A 17440-nucleotide genomic window follows, 5' to 3' on the forward strand; every position below is an offset into this window, starting at 1 on the left:
TGCCCCAGGCTAGTGTTAAGATAAAGAGGACACAAGAGAAAATGACAGTTGAGCAGAAGAAGGAGATCATCGAAAAACACCAACGAGGTGTGCGTTTGTGTGACTTCGCTGTCCCAGTACCAATACGCTAAGTCGACCATTGCTAGGTGTTGTCTAAGCAACGGTCTCAGGCAATAGAAGATGTTGAAAAACTTCTGTTGATTTGGATTAACGAAAAGCAGCTAGCAGGGGACAGTGTGAGTGAGGGTATTATCGCTGAGAAAGCACGACAACTTGACTCGGATATCATCAAGAGGCAACTACATCAACGACCATCACAAAGGTCATATAAAATGACTTTATCATATAGTACCGTTTATTTCTTTCATTACAATAGCAGATTTATTATACCTAGAATAAGGTATATTCTGTGTAGTTTTAATGTTTATTTCGTAGAAAACTGTTTTATGGGGACCTGGGAACCAATTATTCTAATTTTTATGGTTTCTTATGGGATATAAAAGTTTGGAAGGGGAACTTTTCGCCTTACACACACTTTCTGGGAACCAATTAAGTTCGTAAACTGATGTATCACTGTATATATATATATATATATATATATATATATATATATATATATATATATATATATGTATTTTTTTTTCATTCATCCATTTTTCTTGGCTTTAATAGTAAATGGCTTTATAGAATAGAAAATGGCTTTAATAGTAAATCTCAAAACAAAATCAATTTCTTCTCCTCCTTCAATCACTGTGGGTTGACAAAACTGCGATTAAATCAGCACAACGATATATTTGCTTATGCAGCTCACTACCTGTAAAGTGTGCTAGCTCTGGACAGTATGCTCTTATCACTAGTGGCTAGTGATCTGAGCAGTTTTCGCAAACTATGATTGGCTAGTGACGAGCCAAACATAGCTTGTGAAAACTCTGAAAATTCACAATATTTTTTATATCGTGAAAAAAAAATTATTATTACTACAGATGACAGTATCCGTTAGAACTGAATGGCCGCGTTTGGGGTGGGGGGGGGGGCATTTTTTCAATGTTTTTTGTTGAGAAGTTCCTGGAATCTATTCAAACCGATTTTGGGCACTGCTCTATTTGTATTCAAGTTTACAAAAAGTGTTTTTTTTTCACTATGCGCTCCCCCCTCATCTCTGCAAAAAAGCCTGAGGGGAAATGTTTTGGCTTTTCCTCTTTGGGGTGACAGTAAATCACAAAGCGCAGCGCTGACAAGCTCGTGACTGTAATTAACTCCCCCACTATCTGCTCGTCACCTTGTTCCATGGTGGTGGGTTTTTTCCCTCCCTCTCTCTCCTTAGTTATTACTTAGCATCCGCTAAATATAGCCACCACCCCTATCCCCCCAGCCACTAAAGCCAGATGTGGGCTATTACACGGTAGGCAGGCTCCGGCGAGGGGGGGGGGGGGTCGCTGTCTGTCTCACCCCCGGCCAGTTGAGACGATAGCAAAGGCTAAAAGACGGCATTCGAATTTCCTCGAGATTGAAGTACGCAAAAGACGTTCAAGAACTGCTGCGACGCTGCTTCGACACGCAGATCCCGACTCAATTAATATAAGCCATGGCGCCACCATCAAGTTTCCCGCCGGCTCGAGACATTTGACACGTTGAGTGAAACGTGAAAAGACGCGTATGCGTGTTGACCGGTTTATTTTCGGACGCGCTGGATCTTCGGTAGAGTACTCCTCCATGTGCAAATTGGCTTTAAGTCAAAACATGGCTTCCGAAATGTTATCATGTCAAAGCCCTAGTGACGGATCGTCAAGGCCTGCAAAGCCTTCTCTGCTGACCTAAAAATATCGGAATCACGGACTGATATGAATTATATTTTGCCCATGAATTCTTATGAAATAATTCCAAATTGTCTTTCACCAGACGTGTGTTTTCGTATCTAAGCATTTAAAGGACAACCGACACAATTTTTTTGTTTCCTGACATCAGAAAAACGTTTTATAGCATCTAAAATACCCAAAACACGCAGGCTGATATTATTAGTTAACTGACAAACACCAATAAAAATGACTTAAAGTGTCCCAAAACTACTTCAAAATGACCTCGGAAATGGCGAGTTTCAGAAGGTCCCACCCCCCTTGTTTGTGACATCACGCCAGGATGTCTTGCCTTGCGATGCTTTCTTGTTACTCATCCAGTTATGAATATGATTCAAATAGTTCTGAAGAGGAAAGCATAAATGTTTGCAATTGATTAAAGAAGTCCTTCTGGATCATTTTGAGGTGTCTGGACACCAATGTAGCGTCCCAAGCGTCCCAAGCTGCGTTGGAAATGGGATGATTTGTCTAATGGGAATTTGTGTCAACTAGTATCAAATAGTAGTCTTGGTGCAACACACAACGATTCGTCATCGCATTGTTTATGTGTTTTCCTTCTAATTTCGCCATCAACACGGATCAACACGTTTTCAGACCAAACAAAGTACCCAAAATGCTTTGTGTGTCTCTTTCTTGGTCAGGGGCGTTCCTGACGTGACGTCGCGTCAGGAATCGTCACCAACTCGAAAACAAGACTTCCTGAATATTCAGCGCGAGTCTTAAAACGTAAAATATAGCTATATGCTGTGGAATTTTTGTAAAATACGCTCAGTAGAAGTCATTTGAAGTGATTTTACAAATTATGGACACCACTTGTCCTGGGGTGTCGGTTGTCCTTTAACCAATCACATTTCAGCTATCATCTGTTACCAGGGTCATAAACCGACCCGGACACCTTCATAATCAATTCTGCAGGCCCAATCACATTAAATGTGGCGATGAAACTGTTGCTTGAACCAATCAGAGTTCGAGTTGGTAACCCAAAATGGGTACAAAGACCTTCTTGAAGGCCTTTGTACGTCAGTTGTCACAAACTATGATTGGCTGGTCTGGACGCTTTCACAATCAGTTCTACAGGCCCTGCCTCATCAAGTGTGTCGGTCAAACTGTTGCTCTAACCGATCAGATTTCGATTTGGCAATCCAAAAGGGGTACCAAGGCTGCTCTTATCACTAGCCACTAGAGCTAAGAGCTTATACATTGCTGCATAGGCAAATATATTGTTGTGTTGATTTAATCGCGATTTTGTCAACCCACAATGGTTGAAGGAGGATGTGGTTGCAGATTTACTGTTAAAGCCATTTTCAAGACAGACCTTTCAAGAAAAAAATGGATATTAAGAAAGGTGGGTCCGTTATTTCCTGGCTAATGGTAGCCTCTAGTGGACTTGTAGTAAATCCCACCACACGTTTTTCAGTCTGGATTGATTGAGATGTAGCACTACTGAAGGCCTAGCCATGAAATCCAAGGCCAGCCACTGCAAATCCTTGAGGTTATCGGAGCGGCATTATTAGCTGCACCGATTAGCATTAGACAACATCATTCGTTTCCGATAAGCGGCAAACTAACAATTAAGGTGTCCACTGCGTACGTTAGATCGGTCCATGAAGTCCTGCATCCATATCTGGCATCCATCTCCAGAAATCGCTTGGATCAAACCAAAAGTCCAGTCATCACGTGAACATGTCGCCGTTTCAGGCAAATGAGGCCACCCCCATGAATAATTCAAATTAATCTTCTTAATCAAATATAATCACGGAAAGCCTAGCAACTTTTCAGTGGAGATTTAAAGGGATTTCGTAGGCATTCGTCAATGACTGGTGACCTAATTCAGTTCTCTTTGAAAATCCACTTCACTTTTCAGCCTTTCCACGAAGATCACTGGAGATTTTTAATGACAAATTGACGAACGTTCCGCCATTGCTATCTTCACGAGGAATTTGCTTACTGTGAAGTTGTTTCACCACAAGTTAGGCTAAGTAGCAACCCTCCAAAATTTGGGCTTGCGGGCCATTTGCGGCCCACCATCCATTTTTGAGCCACCCCCGACTTGAAAAAATATAATAAATATGACATTTGACATGGGCCACAAGATTAATTTTATAAAACTGTGATCTAGAGGGAGGTTGGCAACCACCAAAACATGAAAAATGGACCTCGTCATATTTTTTTTTTTAGAGAAATGCGTGGGAAACATTTGTGCTTGGTGTGTTTTTAAAAAGTTTCTGTATTTTGATTATTTATAGCATGGATGGTATCATTTTAATGGTCCGGCCCACTTGAAATCTACCGAGGCCATATGTGGCTCAAGATGTGACATGAGTTTGATACCCCTGGTCTCGAGCCTCTCCACAAACTTCAACTCATCTAGAATTTTTCAGCTCAGATCATCACCAGAACGTCATCCTTTCACCACATCAACCCTATCCTCCAAGAGCTCCAATGGCTCCCGGTCAAGTCAAAGTGAAAAAGTCAAAGTCAGCTTTATTATCAAATATGCTAATATGCTTGACATACAAGACAGATGAAATTAATGTCCTCTCGGACCCAGCGTGCAAGGCACTTATAATGTGGCTAAAAAAAGATATACAATCGACAACAGACGATACATGTAAATTCTGAATGTAAAGTGAGGTACTGTTGTATGTAAAGTGAGATAGTGTCGTATGTAAAGTGTCGTAATGTAGTAATGCAAAAACAAACAACAAAAAAAGGGTTGGAGTGAGGTCTTGTAGGAAAAAAAAAGCGAGAAAGAAAAAAAAAATAGAGTTCTGGATGATACTACAGCGTGTAGCGTGTACTCAGAGTTCGGTGAGTGTGGCTGTAGGAAGGGGCAGGGGGGACAGGGCTGGGCTGGGAGGGAGTTGAGTCTCCTTACTGCCCGGTGACAGAAACTGTCCTTGATCCTGCTGGTCTTGGCTCGGAGACTCCGCAGTCTCCTAACCGATGGCAGCACGGTGAAGAGGCTGTCGGAGGGGTGGGTGGGATTGCCAGCGATCCTGATGGCTCTGCGGGTGAGGCGGGTGTTGGAAATGTCCTGAAGGGGGGGGGGGGAGAGAGACACTGATGATCTTCTCTGCTGTCCTCACGATGCGCTGCAGAGTCTTACGGCAGGACACGGTGCAGGCGCCGTACCACACGGTGATACAGCTGGTCAGGATGCTCTCGATGGTACCGCGGTAGAAAGAGGTCGTGATGGGGGTCGGGGCTCCAACTCCTTTGAGCTTGCGGGGGAAGTACAGGCGCTGGTGGGATCTCTTGGCCAGTGATGCCGTGCTGTGGCTCCAGGACAGGTCTTCAGATTTGATGTGTACTCCCAGGAACTTAGTGCTGCTCACTCTCTCCACTGCAGCACCGTTGATGGTTAGTGGAGCATGCTGGGGGTGCACTCTCCTGAAGTCCACAACAATCTCCTTCGTCTGCTCCACATTCAGATGGAGATTGTTGTCCTTGCACCACGTCGCCAGGCGGCTGACCTCGTCCCTGTAGGCTGTCTCCTCATTGTTGTTGATGAGGCCCACCACAGTTTTGTCATCCGCAAACTTGATGAAGAGGCTGGAGCTGGGTGATGGTGGTGAGCAGTCATGTATGAGAAGAGTGAAGAGGAGGGAGCTTAGCACACACCCCTGGGGGGCCCCTGTGTACAGCGTGATGGTGCTGGAGGTCTCCAGGTGGGTGAGCGCTGTGTGGAGAGCAGTGGAGATGGCGTCATCGGTCGAGCGGTTGGGCTGATATACAAACTGGAAAGGGTCGTGGTTGGGGGGGAGGGTAGCCTTGATGTGGTTCATGACTAGCGCCTCGAAGCACTTCATGAGGATGGGAGTGAGTGCGACCGGGCGGTAGTCGTTGTGACAGGGGGGAGAAATATAGAATCAACTTTAAAATGCTTCTTTATACATTTAAAGCTACCCATAACCTTGCCCCCCCATACCTATCTGACCTTCTTCAAAGTTCTGTTCCCTCTCGTTCCCTCAGATTCTCTTACCACCTTCCGCCTCTGTGTGCCCCCTCCCCCTGCCGTCTCAGCACGATGGGTGACAGAGCCTTCAGCTGCTCAGCCCCCATACTTTGGAACTCACTTCCTCCCAAAATTCGTAACATCGATTCTCTTCCGACCTTCAAGTCCCATCTCAAAACCCACCTATTTAAAATTGCATTTTCTGTGTAGCTCTCTCTCTTGTTTCTAGTTATAATTTTATTTTATTTATTGTATTCTATTTATAATTGTATTTTATTGATTATTGTATCCATGCTTGTCTGTGACTGTAAAGTGTCCTTAAGAGCTTTGAAAGACGCTTAAAATGTAATATATTATTATTATTATTATTATTATTATTATTATTATTATTATTATTATTATTATTAGCAATTTTTTGAGGATGATACTAGTGCAGCGTGTTCTACCGGAGACAAATTCCTTGCGTGTTCTACATACGTGGCAATAAAGAGGATTCTGATTGTGATTGAAATTTGCTCAGTTAGATATGGATCACTCGCTCCCAAAGAACTTCTCAAACGTAAGGTTAGTCACATTGAGTGAGATCAAATTATTCCAGAAGACATTTATTCAGTGCCTTGAACATCAGTACAGCTCAAGATCAAAATGAAGAAAATAAAACACCAAATTCAGTCAAGCATCCGTTGCACCAAAATCGCTTTTGAACAAAATGTTTTTTTATGTCTGTGTAAGCTCTCAGTCATACAGGAGTGGTCCATCGATGAAAAGGTTTCTTCAGCCGTCATCTGTACTTCTTTGAAGGTGTCGGACGTTTCGCTTCTTATCCAAGATGCTTCTTCAGCGAACTAAAGTCTTGCTGGTAGTTTCGCCCTATATATATATATATATATATCCCACCTGTCTAGACGTGGTGGTGCCGGACTCTATGATTGGTCCCTGCTCTCAGGTTGGGGGGAGCAGAGAACTACTCCCTGCGGCTCCACTGATTATTTCTATAGTCCTGACCGATTATTTCTATTGTCCTACATGAGTATGAGGTCTACAAGCAATACATTGGGGAGACTAAACAAATTCTCAAAAAAAGACTATCAACATCGCAGGGATAATACTAGTGGGCCTCAATCGGCAGTACATATGCACCTAAAAACTAGCAACCACTCATTTGATGACAATGAGGTTAAAATCTTAGCGAAAGAAAATAGATGGTTTGAAAGGGGATGAAAAGAAGCTATTTTCATAAAACAGCAAAATCATTCACTAAACCGCCATGGTGGGGTGAGGTTCAATTTGGATCATTCGTACAAAAGACTTCTTAGGCAACATGGGCTTAGTTATGCTGATGAGGTGATGCCAAAGCAAATGGGGCAATCAGGCCAGTCATAGACATCATACTCAGGCAGGACAATAGAAGTAATCAGTTGAGCAGCAGGGAGTAGTCCTCTGCTCCCCCCAACGTGAGAGCAGGGACCAAAACCAAAATTACAGAGTCCGGCACCGCCACGTCTGGACAGTAGAGATATATATGGGGCCGAAACTGCCAGCAAAACTTTAGTTCGCTGACGAAGCATCTTGGATCTTGGAACGTCCGACAACTTCAAAGAAGTACAGATGACGGCTGAAGAAACCTTTCATCGATGTTTTTTATGTAGTTTTTTGAAACTTTATAGAAAATCTCAACAAAGATTCGACTCAATCACTTGCAGTAAACTCTCAGTTAAGTCAATAATTCCCGTGGTTAAATTTCACTGAAGAAATAGTCCTCGATGTCGTTTTTTTCATCGGTAAACGCTGGCCGAGAAAACACTTGTAGCAGTGTAGCGCATGGCTACGACAGAAACGGATATAAAACAAAACGGAAGTGGTCCGTTGTTGCATGCGTGTTTGTTACGTGGAAAGCAGGCGGCTTTTATTCGAAGGCACAATCATGGAAAGCCCCTTTGGAATTTAAAAAAAAAAAAAAACAAATTGCAATCAATTGGGAGTATTTGGGCAAGCTGTATTTTCACCAAACTTGTCCTTATATAACCATCTAAAAATAAATATTTTCTTTAGATTTCAAATAGTCTTTGCTGTACCCAAAAGTAACCCACCCCCCCCCCCCCCCAAAAAAAAAAAAAAAAAAGAAAATGGAATAAATGTGGAAGTGATCAATAAATGAAAGAAAAGCCACATCTCAGGATGGAAGAATGACATTTGAAAAGGTAAAAATCGCTCACAGCATCAATGAGAAATGGCAAGTGACATAATAAAAAAATGGATACACATTGTGAACATATTTACTTTTTTTAACTTTCATTAAACCCTCAGAAGGAAAAAAAAGTGTCCTCAAGAGAAAAAGGAAACCTCAGTTCAACCTAATCTCTTTGGCTTTCATGGAGGGAGGAAATATGACACACAAAGGCCACTTTGCAAAAAACAAAAACAAAAAAATATGCTGGGCAAATTCATTGGATGCCACAGAATATTAAGTGATCATTAAAATCCCCAAAAAAGCTGCAGGGCTAATTCATTGGAAGTCAAATAATATTCGGTGAGAATTAAAATGATGCAAAAAAAGTTGATGGGAAAATTCATTGGTTGCCAAAGAATATGAGGGAAGAATTAAAAGGATACAAAAGAAAAACAAAAAAAGCAAACAAAAAAAGCAAATTTATTGGATGCCAAAGTGTTTTAGGTAAGAATTAAAATGATAGAAAAAAAAATCTAAAAAATTAAATATGAAAAAAGCTGCTGGTCAAATTCATTGGACGCCGAAGAATATTAGGTGAGATTTAAAATGATACCAAAAATAAAAAATAAAAAAAGCTGCTGGGCAAATTCATTGGAAGCCAAAAAATACAAAAAATATTGGGTGAGAATTAAAATGATAAAAAAAAAAAGCCAAAGTGTATTAGGTGAGAATTAAAATTATACAAAAAAAAAATCAAAAAATTAAATACGAAAAAAGCTACTGAGCAAAGTCATTGGATGCCAAAAAAATACAAAGAATACTAGGTGAAAATTAAAACAATACTAAAAAATTAATAAAAAAAGATGCTGCTGGGCAAATTCATTGGATGCCAAAGAATACAAAAAAATTGGGTGAGAATTAAAAAAAAAGCTGCTGGGCAAATTCATTGGATGCCAAAAATACAAAAAATATTGGGTGAGAATTAAAATGAAAAAAAAAAAACTAAAAGCTGCTGGGCAAATTCATTGGATGCCAAAGAATACAAAAAAATATAGGATGACAATTAAAATGATACAAAAAAAAAAAGAAAAACAAAAAAAGGCCAAAGTATACAGGTAACATACGAGTCACGACCGGGTTCCGTTCTAACAAAACGGTCGTAAGTCAAACGGTTGTAAATCGAAACGCATTGAAAATGGCTGAACCGAGGATCACGTGATCATAACAAATGACGACACGCTGGCATCTCCTATACGACAGGATAGTATACGATGTCAATCTGTTGTTTTTAAAGGACAACCGACACCATTACATATTTTGTTTCCTACCTGACATCAGAAAAACATTTTATCGCATCTAAAATATCCAAAACACACAGGCTGATATTTTTAGTCAAATGCAAAACACCAATAAAAATGACTTAAAGTGTCCCAAACTACTTCAAAATGACCCCGGAAATGGCGAGTTTCAGAAGGTACCCTTGCTCGTGACATCACACCAGGACGTCTTGCCTTGCTCTAGAATCAAAACAATGACTCCAGATTCAGAGAAGATGCTTTCTTGTTACTCATCCAGTTATGAATATGATTCAAATACAGTAAAGTCTCGTTATATCGATATTCTCGGTAGTCGGAAAAAATATCGATATAACCGGACTATCGATATATCCGATCCTGCGGCATGTAAATTTTCTCCTTGCGTTCATAGAAATAGTATTGTAATAAGCAGTACTATCGATATAACCGATATCGATATAATGAGACTTTACTGTAGTTCTGAAGAGGAAAGCATAAATGTTTGCAATCGATTAAAGAAGTCCTTCAGTATCATTTTGAGGCGTCTGGACTCCAATGTAGCTCCCCGAAAATGCACAAGATGGGGCCCAAGCTCTGTTTGAAATGGGCTGATTTGTCTGCTGGGAATTTGTGTCAGCAAATATCAAATAGTTGTCTTGGTGCAACACACAACAATTCACCATCGCGTTATTTATGTGTTTTCCTTCCAATTTCGCCATCAACACGAAGTTTTCAGACCAAACAAAGTACCCAAAATGCACTGTGTGTCGCTTTCTCGGTCAGGGGCGTTTCTTCCGTGACGTCTCATCAGGAATCGTCAATCTTTGTAAAATACACTCAGTAGAAGTCATTTGAAGTGATTTTACAAATTATGGATCCAAGGTGTCGGTTGTCCTTTAAGCAACGTTTTCTATTGAATACTATTATATACCAAAATGTTGACAGTTCATTGATAAATCTAACTTTTAGTGTCATTTTAATCATGTTATATTTCGTATTCTCGATCTTTATTACTGTGTCGCCGCACACGCTTTCTGCTGACCCAAATATGCAGGGCTTCCCACGCATGCAAGCTGTCCAAAAAAAAAAATCACTCTCCCTGCTAACGGAGAAGCCAGAAGAGGTCATCCCAACCGCTCGAGCGCCGATACCCACCGATGAATATGGAGGACACTGATTCGTTGTGGCGAACCCTTGAAGGGAAAAATCCGCAAGGAAAAGAAGAAGAAGATTTGTGCAAAGCTGCTCCTTCGCCCCGATTGCTGTGCGAGTGAGCTGCTGTCATGCTGGTGAAAATTGTCATACGCGTTTGTTAAGAAACAGTTATTTTGTATCGTCATTTTGTGAAATGCTGCTCCAGCAAATAAACATCCTACTTGTTCGATATTGTCAGGTTCGGATTGACAGCTGGGGGCGGGGCCACGCCTCCCCGCTTCCACCACTTCCTTCTTCAGGACAGTCGGTACGAAAACGGGATGCTGTCAACTTGTATTTGTACTTTGTATTACCCTGGACTTTCTATATCTTCGTACGAGCCCCCCCTCCGCCACATCCCATAATCCTTTTGGGTTTTTGGTATTCTTTATTTTGGATTATACCCCTGGTCCTCTTTTTGGGACCAGTGCTTTGTGTTGTATCTTAATAAATCATCCTGCACAGACCTCTGTCTCTGTCTGTCGTGTTGCTGGCTGTCGCGGTGGCAGCCGTAGAATGGAAAAAAAAGGTCTGGCGGACGTGGTCGTAAGTATGGGTGGTCGTAACTCGCGCCGGTCGTAAATCGGATGTTACCTGTCGTAGGTGCGAATTAAAATGATACCCCCTAAAAAAACAAACAAAACAAAATAAATCAATGGGAATGTCCTTATTTTTGGGCATGTGGCATGGAGGCGTTTTCGATGCACAGGACGACGTGCGCGTCGGAGCAACTGCGGGTGTGCCTCTGCAGCAGGCGGCCGCTCTGAAGGCCCGACGCCAACCCCGTCACGGCTCGTTCGCCCGCCCGCCACGTTTCGCAGTAGTGCTCCGTTTGCCTGTGACCTTTGTCGTTGGAACCGTGCCACAGCATTTTGTGGGGCCTGGTGAAGCGCAGACGGCACATCAGGACCTTTGGGTCTTACCTTTGCGGGACGTTCGTCCACGTCCGAATACTCACCACGTGCTGTCCCGGAGAACGTCTCTTCCGTCGAAGGAGTAAATTGGGACACCACTTCTCATTTCGCCTGCGTTGTCATCAAAGATGGATTCCCAATTGTCAAATAGCACTTGGTCCTGGAAGGGAGATAAAAACAAACAAAAATAGTGAACTTCCTGCGTACTCTCTGCGACTTTTTATAATAATAATAATAATAATAATAATAATAATAATAATAATAATAATAAATTTCATTTATAAGCGCCTTTCAAAACTCAAGGTCACTTTACAGTCACAGGATCAGTTTTTCTGGGGGTGAACAGCGGCAGCCACACGCACCAGCGTTCACTCAACCCTCAACCCGCGATAACTCAAATAGATAGAAAGCTAACTAGCTAATAGATAGACAGCTATATATTTGTGAAATTTATTTTACCAACATCAGAAGCATTTTTAACTCATTAGTGTTGTTGAATCAAGTTTTGATTAACTCCTTCACTGCCAGACGATGCGCAAAAAAATGTGTCCACTCCAGTGCCAGGGTTTTTGTCATTTTTACTGAAATTCCAGGACCCGTATAATATTTAGTTTTTGGTCTACATCAAGAAACCTTAGACTCTCTTCTTTCATCAGAAGAAAGAGCTAATTCCTAAATTATATGGGTCTGGAGTTAGCTGAGCCTGAAATGGGGGCGGATGTACAAAATACAATACATACATATTGGTTGATATAGCATTTTAACAACAGCTGAACCTGTAACAAAGCACTAACAGTCACACGCGCCAGCGTTCACTCAACCTGGAATAACTGAAATAGATAGAAATCTCAATAGCTAGCTAACAGATAGCTAATAGCTAGCTAGCCAGCCAGTGAGATAGCTAATAGCTCGCAAGCTAGATAGCCAGCGAGCAAGCTAGATAGATAATAGACAGTTAGCTAGATAGCTAGCGAGCCAGCTAAATAGCTGAACGATAGCAAATCAAGTGCTAGGTAGGTAGCCAGCCAGATAGCTAGATAGCTAGCTAGATAGCCAGATACAGAGTAGATAGATAGCTGAATAAAAACAAGTGGCTGCCGCTTCTCACTTGTCCTATGACTGTAAAGTGACCTTGAGAGGTTTGAAAGGCGCTTAGAAATGGGTAAAAATGGGTAAAAAAAAAGGCCAGGGGTCGGTCCAAATGCTTTATCGGCAACCAAGCATGAAAAAACAAACCCTGAACAAATTCGTAAACGGCGCTCTGCATCATCTTTTCAATTCCCGAATAAATTGGTGAATGGCGGTGAATGAGTTAAAAAACTTGAATAGAATGTGAAGGCAGCCATTTTTTCGTAGGCAGCCCTCAAATGAAAAACTTTGGATGTCCGTCCCTGTTTTAAGGTCATATCAAAGCCGTCTTATAGCATTATTGTTACCCACTCATGGCTCACAGTCAATTTGTTTTGGATTAAAAAAAGGCATCAGCTGTCAAATACAAACCCCATTTTTAGAGGGGGCGCTAATTTCAAATCCGCCTTGTTTTTTTTCTATAACAAATCAGATTTTCAAAGTATTTTTACTTTATTTGTTGCGTACTTAGGCATCTAAATTTACAGTGATACCTCAGTTTACAAACTTAATTGGTTCCCAGAAAGTGTGTGTAAGGCGAAAAGTGTGTCTTCCAAACATTTATTACCCATAAGAAACCATTAAAATGAGAATAATCCATCACCATAAAACATACTTTTCTCCTAAATAAGCCTTAAACTACACAAAATATACCTTATTTTATGTATAATAAATGTGCTATTGTATTGTAATGAAAGAAAGAAATTGTATAAGAATTTGTATTTAATAAAGCCATTTTATTGACATTTGTGATGGCCGTTGATGTAGTTGCCTCTTGATATCTGAGTGAAGTTGTCCTGCTTTCTCAACGATAATACCCTCACTCACACTTTCCCCTGAAAGCTGCTTTTCATTAATCCAAATCAACATACGTTTTTCAACCTCTTCTATTGCCCGAGACCTTTGCTTAGACAACACCGAAATACCCTTAATAGCTTCCTTGTTCTTAAGGATGGTAGCAATGGTCGACTTAGCGTAATGGCACTGCGACGCCAAGTCACTCCTTGATAACTAACAACGTCCACACTCAAAGAAAGGGGGTGATGAAAATTAGTCCGCCAGCCACCGTGGCGCTCCGTGTGGTTTGGTTCGTCCGCTGAAAACTAGTTCGTCAGTCGAGACAATATGCTTGCGAATTTCATGTTCGTGAGGCAATAAGTTTGTGAGCTAAAGCATTCGTACGATAAGTTCCCAACAGGCAATTATTATTTGTTCTGCCTTTTCCAGTAAAACCAAAAACTGCTTGTAAGTAAATCCTACCACATCCATGCTCACGTAAAGGCCAGTTCACATCTCATTCCAGCAACCGCTAAAGGTTTTTTGATTTGGGGGTGGCAAATTTTGCACACTGGCTGCTTTCCAGTGTCTTACCTTAAGGTTGACAATGGGCAAAGTGTCCCTGTCCGACCTGCGGACAATGGTGTAAAGGTCTTGGAGCTTGGACGATAGGAAGGCTCTGAAGGTCCCCTTCAGGCCCACGGTCCTGGCCTGCTGGAAACACAAGAAGTCGGCCCCGCGAATTCCTCGCATATTCCCACTTTGAGGGGCGTTCAGGGCGATGAGATGGAGCTAGAACAACCAAAAAGAGAGTACGATCTAGGGTCAAAACCCTTGAGATGAAACGATTGCCCTCCGGTTGGTTGGTAGCGTTTACCACTGATCCTGATTTGTCCGCGTGGACCGCAGGTTGCGGTAAAGGTGGGCTGGGTCGTCGTTGGGGAGTGACGGGGTGTCTGTTGTCAGCCTGTCCCGTCACCCGTCTGCCATCCGTCTGACCCGACTGCCTTCGGTCTGGGAACCGGGTATCATACCGCAGAGGGAAGAGGGGCTCCGCGGGGGGACGTGACGGCGGCTCAATGGGCCGCACCTCTGAAACGCTCTGGGAGTAGTGGCCGGCTCCATTGTTGTCGTGGGACTGCGGGTACAAGATGACAGGCGGTGGTTGGACCTCTGCCACCTCGTTCTCCTTGAAAGAAAACGCAAACAACGATGGATGAGTTTTCAAGGAGGACTTCTTCTTGGTCCATTTCGGGTCATCAGACTCACCAAATCTCGGAAGAAGGGGTTGTAATCCCCGAGCTGTGACATAAGACAACAGTTCACCGTTACTAACTTCGCAGTTGACCTGAACTGGAGAGGCGGCAAAAGAACTTTACCATGACTTGCCGCAGTCCATCGCGGACTCTCAGGTAGAGGTCGGCTTTGTCGAGGATGTAGATGAGGCTGCCTTCTGCCTGCCGTCTGGCAGTTGCGAGCATCGTGTCGTAGGACCTGAGAACTGTGACCTGTGCACGCCGAACAAAGCAGTGGCTTTGGTATACTACCGAATAAGATGCTTAAGCAAAATTAAAAAAATAATCTGCCTGATAAAAGACGTACTCCAGATGAGTGTCCAGGACTTCCAGGTGGACCAGGAGGACCAGGAGGTCCTGGAACATTGGCAGCTGAAATTCAAAGATCTTGTTAAAGAAACGACTTCTGGAAAGCTTTGCTACAGTCCAACCTCAACGTACCTCGAGGGACACAACAAATCCGTATGTTACAACGGTAGTTCGTTCAACCATTTTCAATCAAATGGCCACCAACTGCCATGTATAATAAGAGATTATAAAATATGTATAGAATAGATGATGTGATTGAGGCGGAACTGTTGTCAACCATGAAAAGAGGTTGGACTGTATCACTTTTTATCCAAGTGTCACAGAACCAAAGCGACTCACTTTGACTGGGCCAAAAGGCGCCAGGCAGCGAGGGGGACGTCGCCGGTCCTGGTGGTCCGGGTGGTCCTGGAGGACCTGGTCGGCCATCATAACCGATCCCTGCTGGACCGGCTGGACCCTGAGGTCCTGGTGGACCTGTGACAGAATCTCCTTTTGGACCCTAACGCAAAGGAAATGACTGAACAATCTATCTGGAACGAGACATGGGGGACGTTCTATTGTCCAACTCACTGGTAAACCTGGTTTGCCTGGAGGCCCTTGTGGGCCTAGAGGTCCTCCAAATCGAGGGTCATAATAACCACCGGGTTCCCCCTTTTCTCCCTTCAGTCCAGGGTCACCATGCTCTCCCTTTAGGTCATTCTGTTCAACAAAATATTGGTCTTCAATGGTTTTGATCGCTCTACAATCCAGTTGAAATGAGGTTGATGGCCCAAATCCCAAACCTCGAGTTTACGCCGCTTACCCTGAGTGTGTCCATATCAAAATCGGAGCCCGTTCCTGTAAACCAGAATGCATTTGCGTGAACACGCCGTGTATCCAATGAGTTCAAGAGACGCTCATCAAGAATGTTCAGAATCACAAAGCCTTTAATAGTCCCACAATGGGGAAATTTGCATTCTCATCTGCATATAAAATCCAGGATTTACCGGGGATTCCTGGAAGGCCGCGTTCACCCTTTTCTCCTTTGACTGCTGTCGTAAAACACAAACACCGCGGCATGAGAGAATAGTTGACTGACTTAGGCGTTGCCATTACCCACCGTCATGTCCTTTGCGTTTTATCGACTCCTTCTAGTAATACTCCATGGATTAATCTTAGCCCCCCCAACACTGATTACCCCATTGCCTTCCCCCGCCTCAAGCGAAGCGACCTGAAAGAAGCTGAAACGAGGAAGGTTTTTGTCTCCAGAAACTTGAAAGATTTCTTAAATCTGGTTTCTATGACAGGGACCATTGACGCCTGCCTAATGAGATACGCCTGATTTTTTTTAATTTCCGTCGTATAATATACTTCACGAGGTCTGCCATGAAAGATCTGTTCTTTGAGACAGAGGACTGTTGCCCCCATGCACAGCTCAGATCTTAAATGTCTGTTCCAGAAAAGTTCTGTCACCAAGCTACTTAACTCATTCACTGCCATCCCCGAATTTATTTATTTATTATTATTATTATTATTATTAGTATATTATTAATAATAATACATGTAATTTATAAGCACATGTAATTTATAAGCACCTTTCAAAACTCTGACGGACACTTTACAGTCACAATCACGGAAATGATTTACCTTTATTTATTTATTACTATGCATTTAATTAAACATTTAATTAATTCATTAACTCATTCATGAATTTATTAATAATAATAATAATAATAATAATAATACATTTCATTTCTAAGTGCCTTTGAAAACTCTCAAGGGCACTTTACAGTCACAGTCTCGGAAATGATTTCCCTTTATTTATTTATTTATTTATTTATTTATTTATATGCATTTAATTAAATGTTGAATTAATTCATTAACTCATTCACTGCCATTCACGAATTTATTCGGGAATTGAAAACCATGACATGGAGCGACATTCCCAAATTTGGTCTGGGTTTGTTTTTTCTTGCGGGGCTGCCGATAAAGCACTGGTCAGACCACTGGCGATGTGATTCTCTTCAACGGGGGGGCATAATTTGCCTTTTGTCCATGTTAGCGCTTTGTTACAGCTTCGGCTGTTGTTAAAGCGCTATATAAACCAATATGTATTGTGTTTTGTACATCTACCCCCATTTTAAGCTCAGATAACTAGAGACCCTTATAACTTAGGAATTAACTGTTTTTTTCCTGATCAAAGTAGACAGACAAATTGAATATTAATGTCCTGCTAAAAGTCAATATTCTGTGGGTTTTGAAATTTGAGTGAAAATAACATGTATTCTATCAGGGGTCTCAAACTCCGGTCCTCGAGGGCTGCAGTCCTACATGTTTTCCAAGTCTCCCTGTTGCAACACACCTGTTGCAACACAGCCTCAGGTGCATTGCAACAGGGATACTTGGAAAACATGTAGGACTACGGCCCTCGAGGACCATTTCAAGCCCATATAACTCCAGAAGCATATCATTTAGGAATTAACTCTGTTTTTGATGAAAGAAGAGAGTCTAAGGTTTCTTACCCCGCATTGAATGTTGATGTGGTCCTAAAACTCAATATTCTGTGGG

The 17440-nt window shown here is 42.1% G+C and overlaps 1 protein-coding gene across 3 annotated transcripts in view; it reads right to left on the reverse strand.

The window, feature by feature from the left end:
* Positions 1 to 6400: 6400 nt before the first annotated feature.
* col18a1a (collagen type XVIII alpha 1 chain a) overlaps positions 6401 to 17440 on the reverse strand; it is a 59719-nt gene continuing 48679 nt past the window's right edge. For 2 of the 3 annotated variants that reach the window (XM_089002547.1, XM_089002550.1), the window contains 11 exons: positions 15880 to 15924; positions 15696 to 15730; positions 15464 to 15592; positions 15233 to 15392; positions 14892 to 14956; positions 14669 to 14797; positions 14559 to 14591; positions 14167 to 14478; positions 13884 to 14081; positions 11429 to 11544; positions 6401 to 11351 (listed from right to left, as the gene is read on the reverse strand). In XM_089002547.1, coding sequence (XP_088858673.1) covers positions 11138 to 11351; positions 11429 to 11544; positions 13884 to 14081; positions 14167 to 14478; positions 14559 to 14591; positions 14669 to 14797; positions 14892 to 14956; positions 15233 to 15392; positions 15464 to 15592; positions 15696 to 15730; positions 15880 to 15924 — 1436 coding nt within the window. In that variant the 3' untranslated portion in view covers positions 6401 to 11137. The remainder of the gene's footprint in view (positions 11352 to 11428; positions 11545 to 13883; positions 14082 to 14166; positions 14479 to 14558; positions 14592 to 14668; positions 14798 to 14891; positions 14957 to 15232; positions 15393 to 15463; positions 15593 to 15695; positions 15731 to 15879; positions 15925 to 17440) is intronic. The other variant, XM_089002549.1, reaches the window with a different exon arrangement.

This window comes from Hippocampus bargibanti, linkage group LG08, assembly GCF_051943395.1.
Source record: "Hippocampus bargibanti isolate YZ-2025 linkage group LG08, ASM5194339v1, whole genome shotgun sequence".
Lineage (NCBI taxonomy): Eukaryota > Metazoa > Chordata > Actinopteri > Syngnathiformes > Syngnathidae > Hippocampus > Hippocampus bargibanti.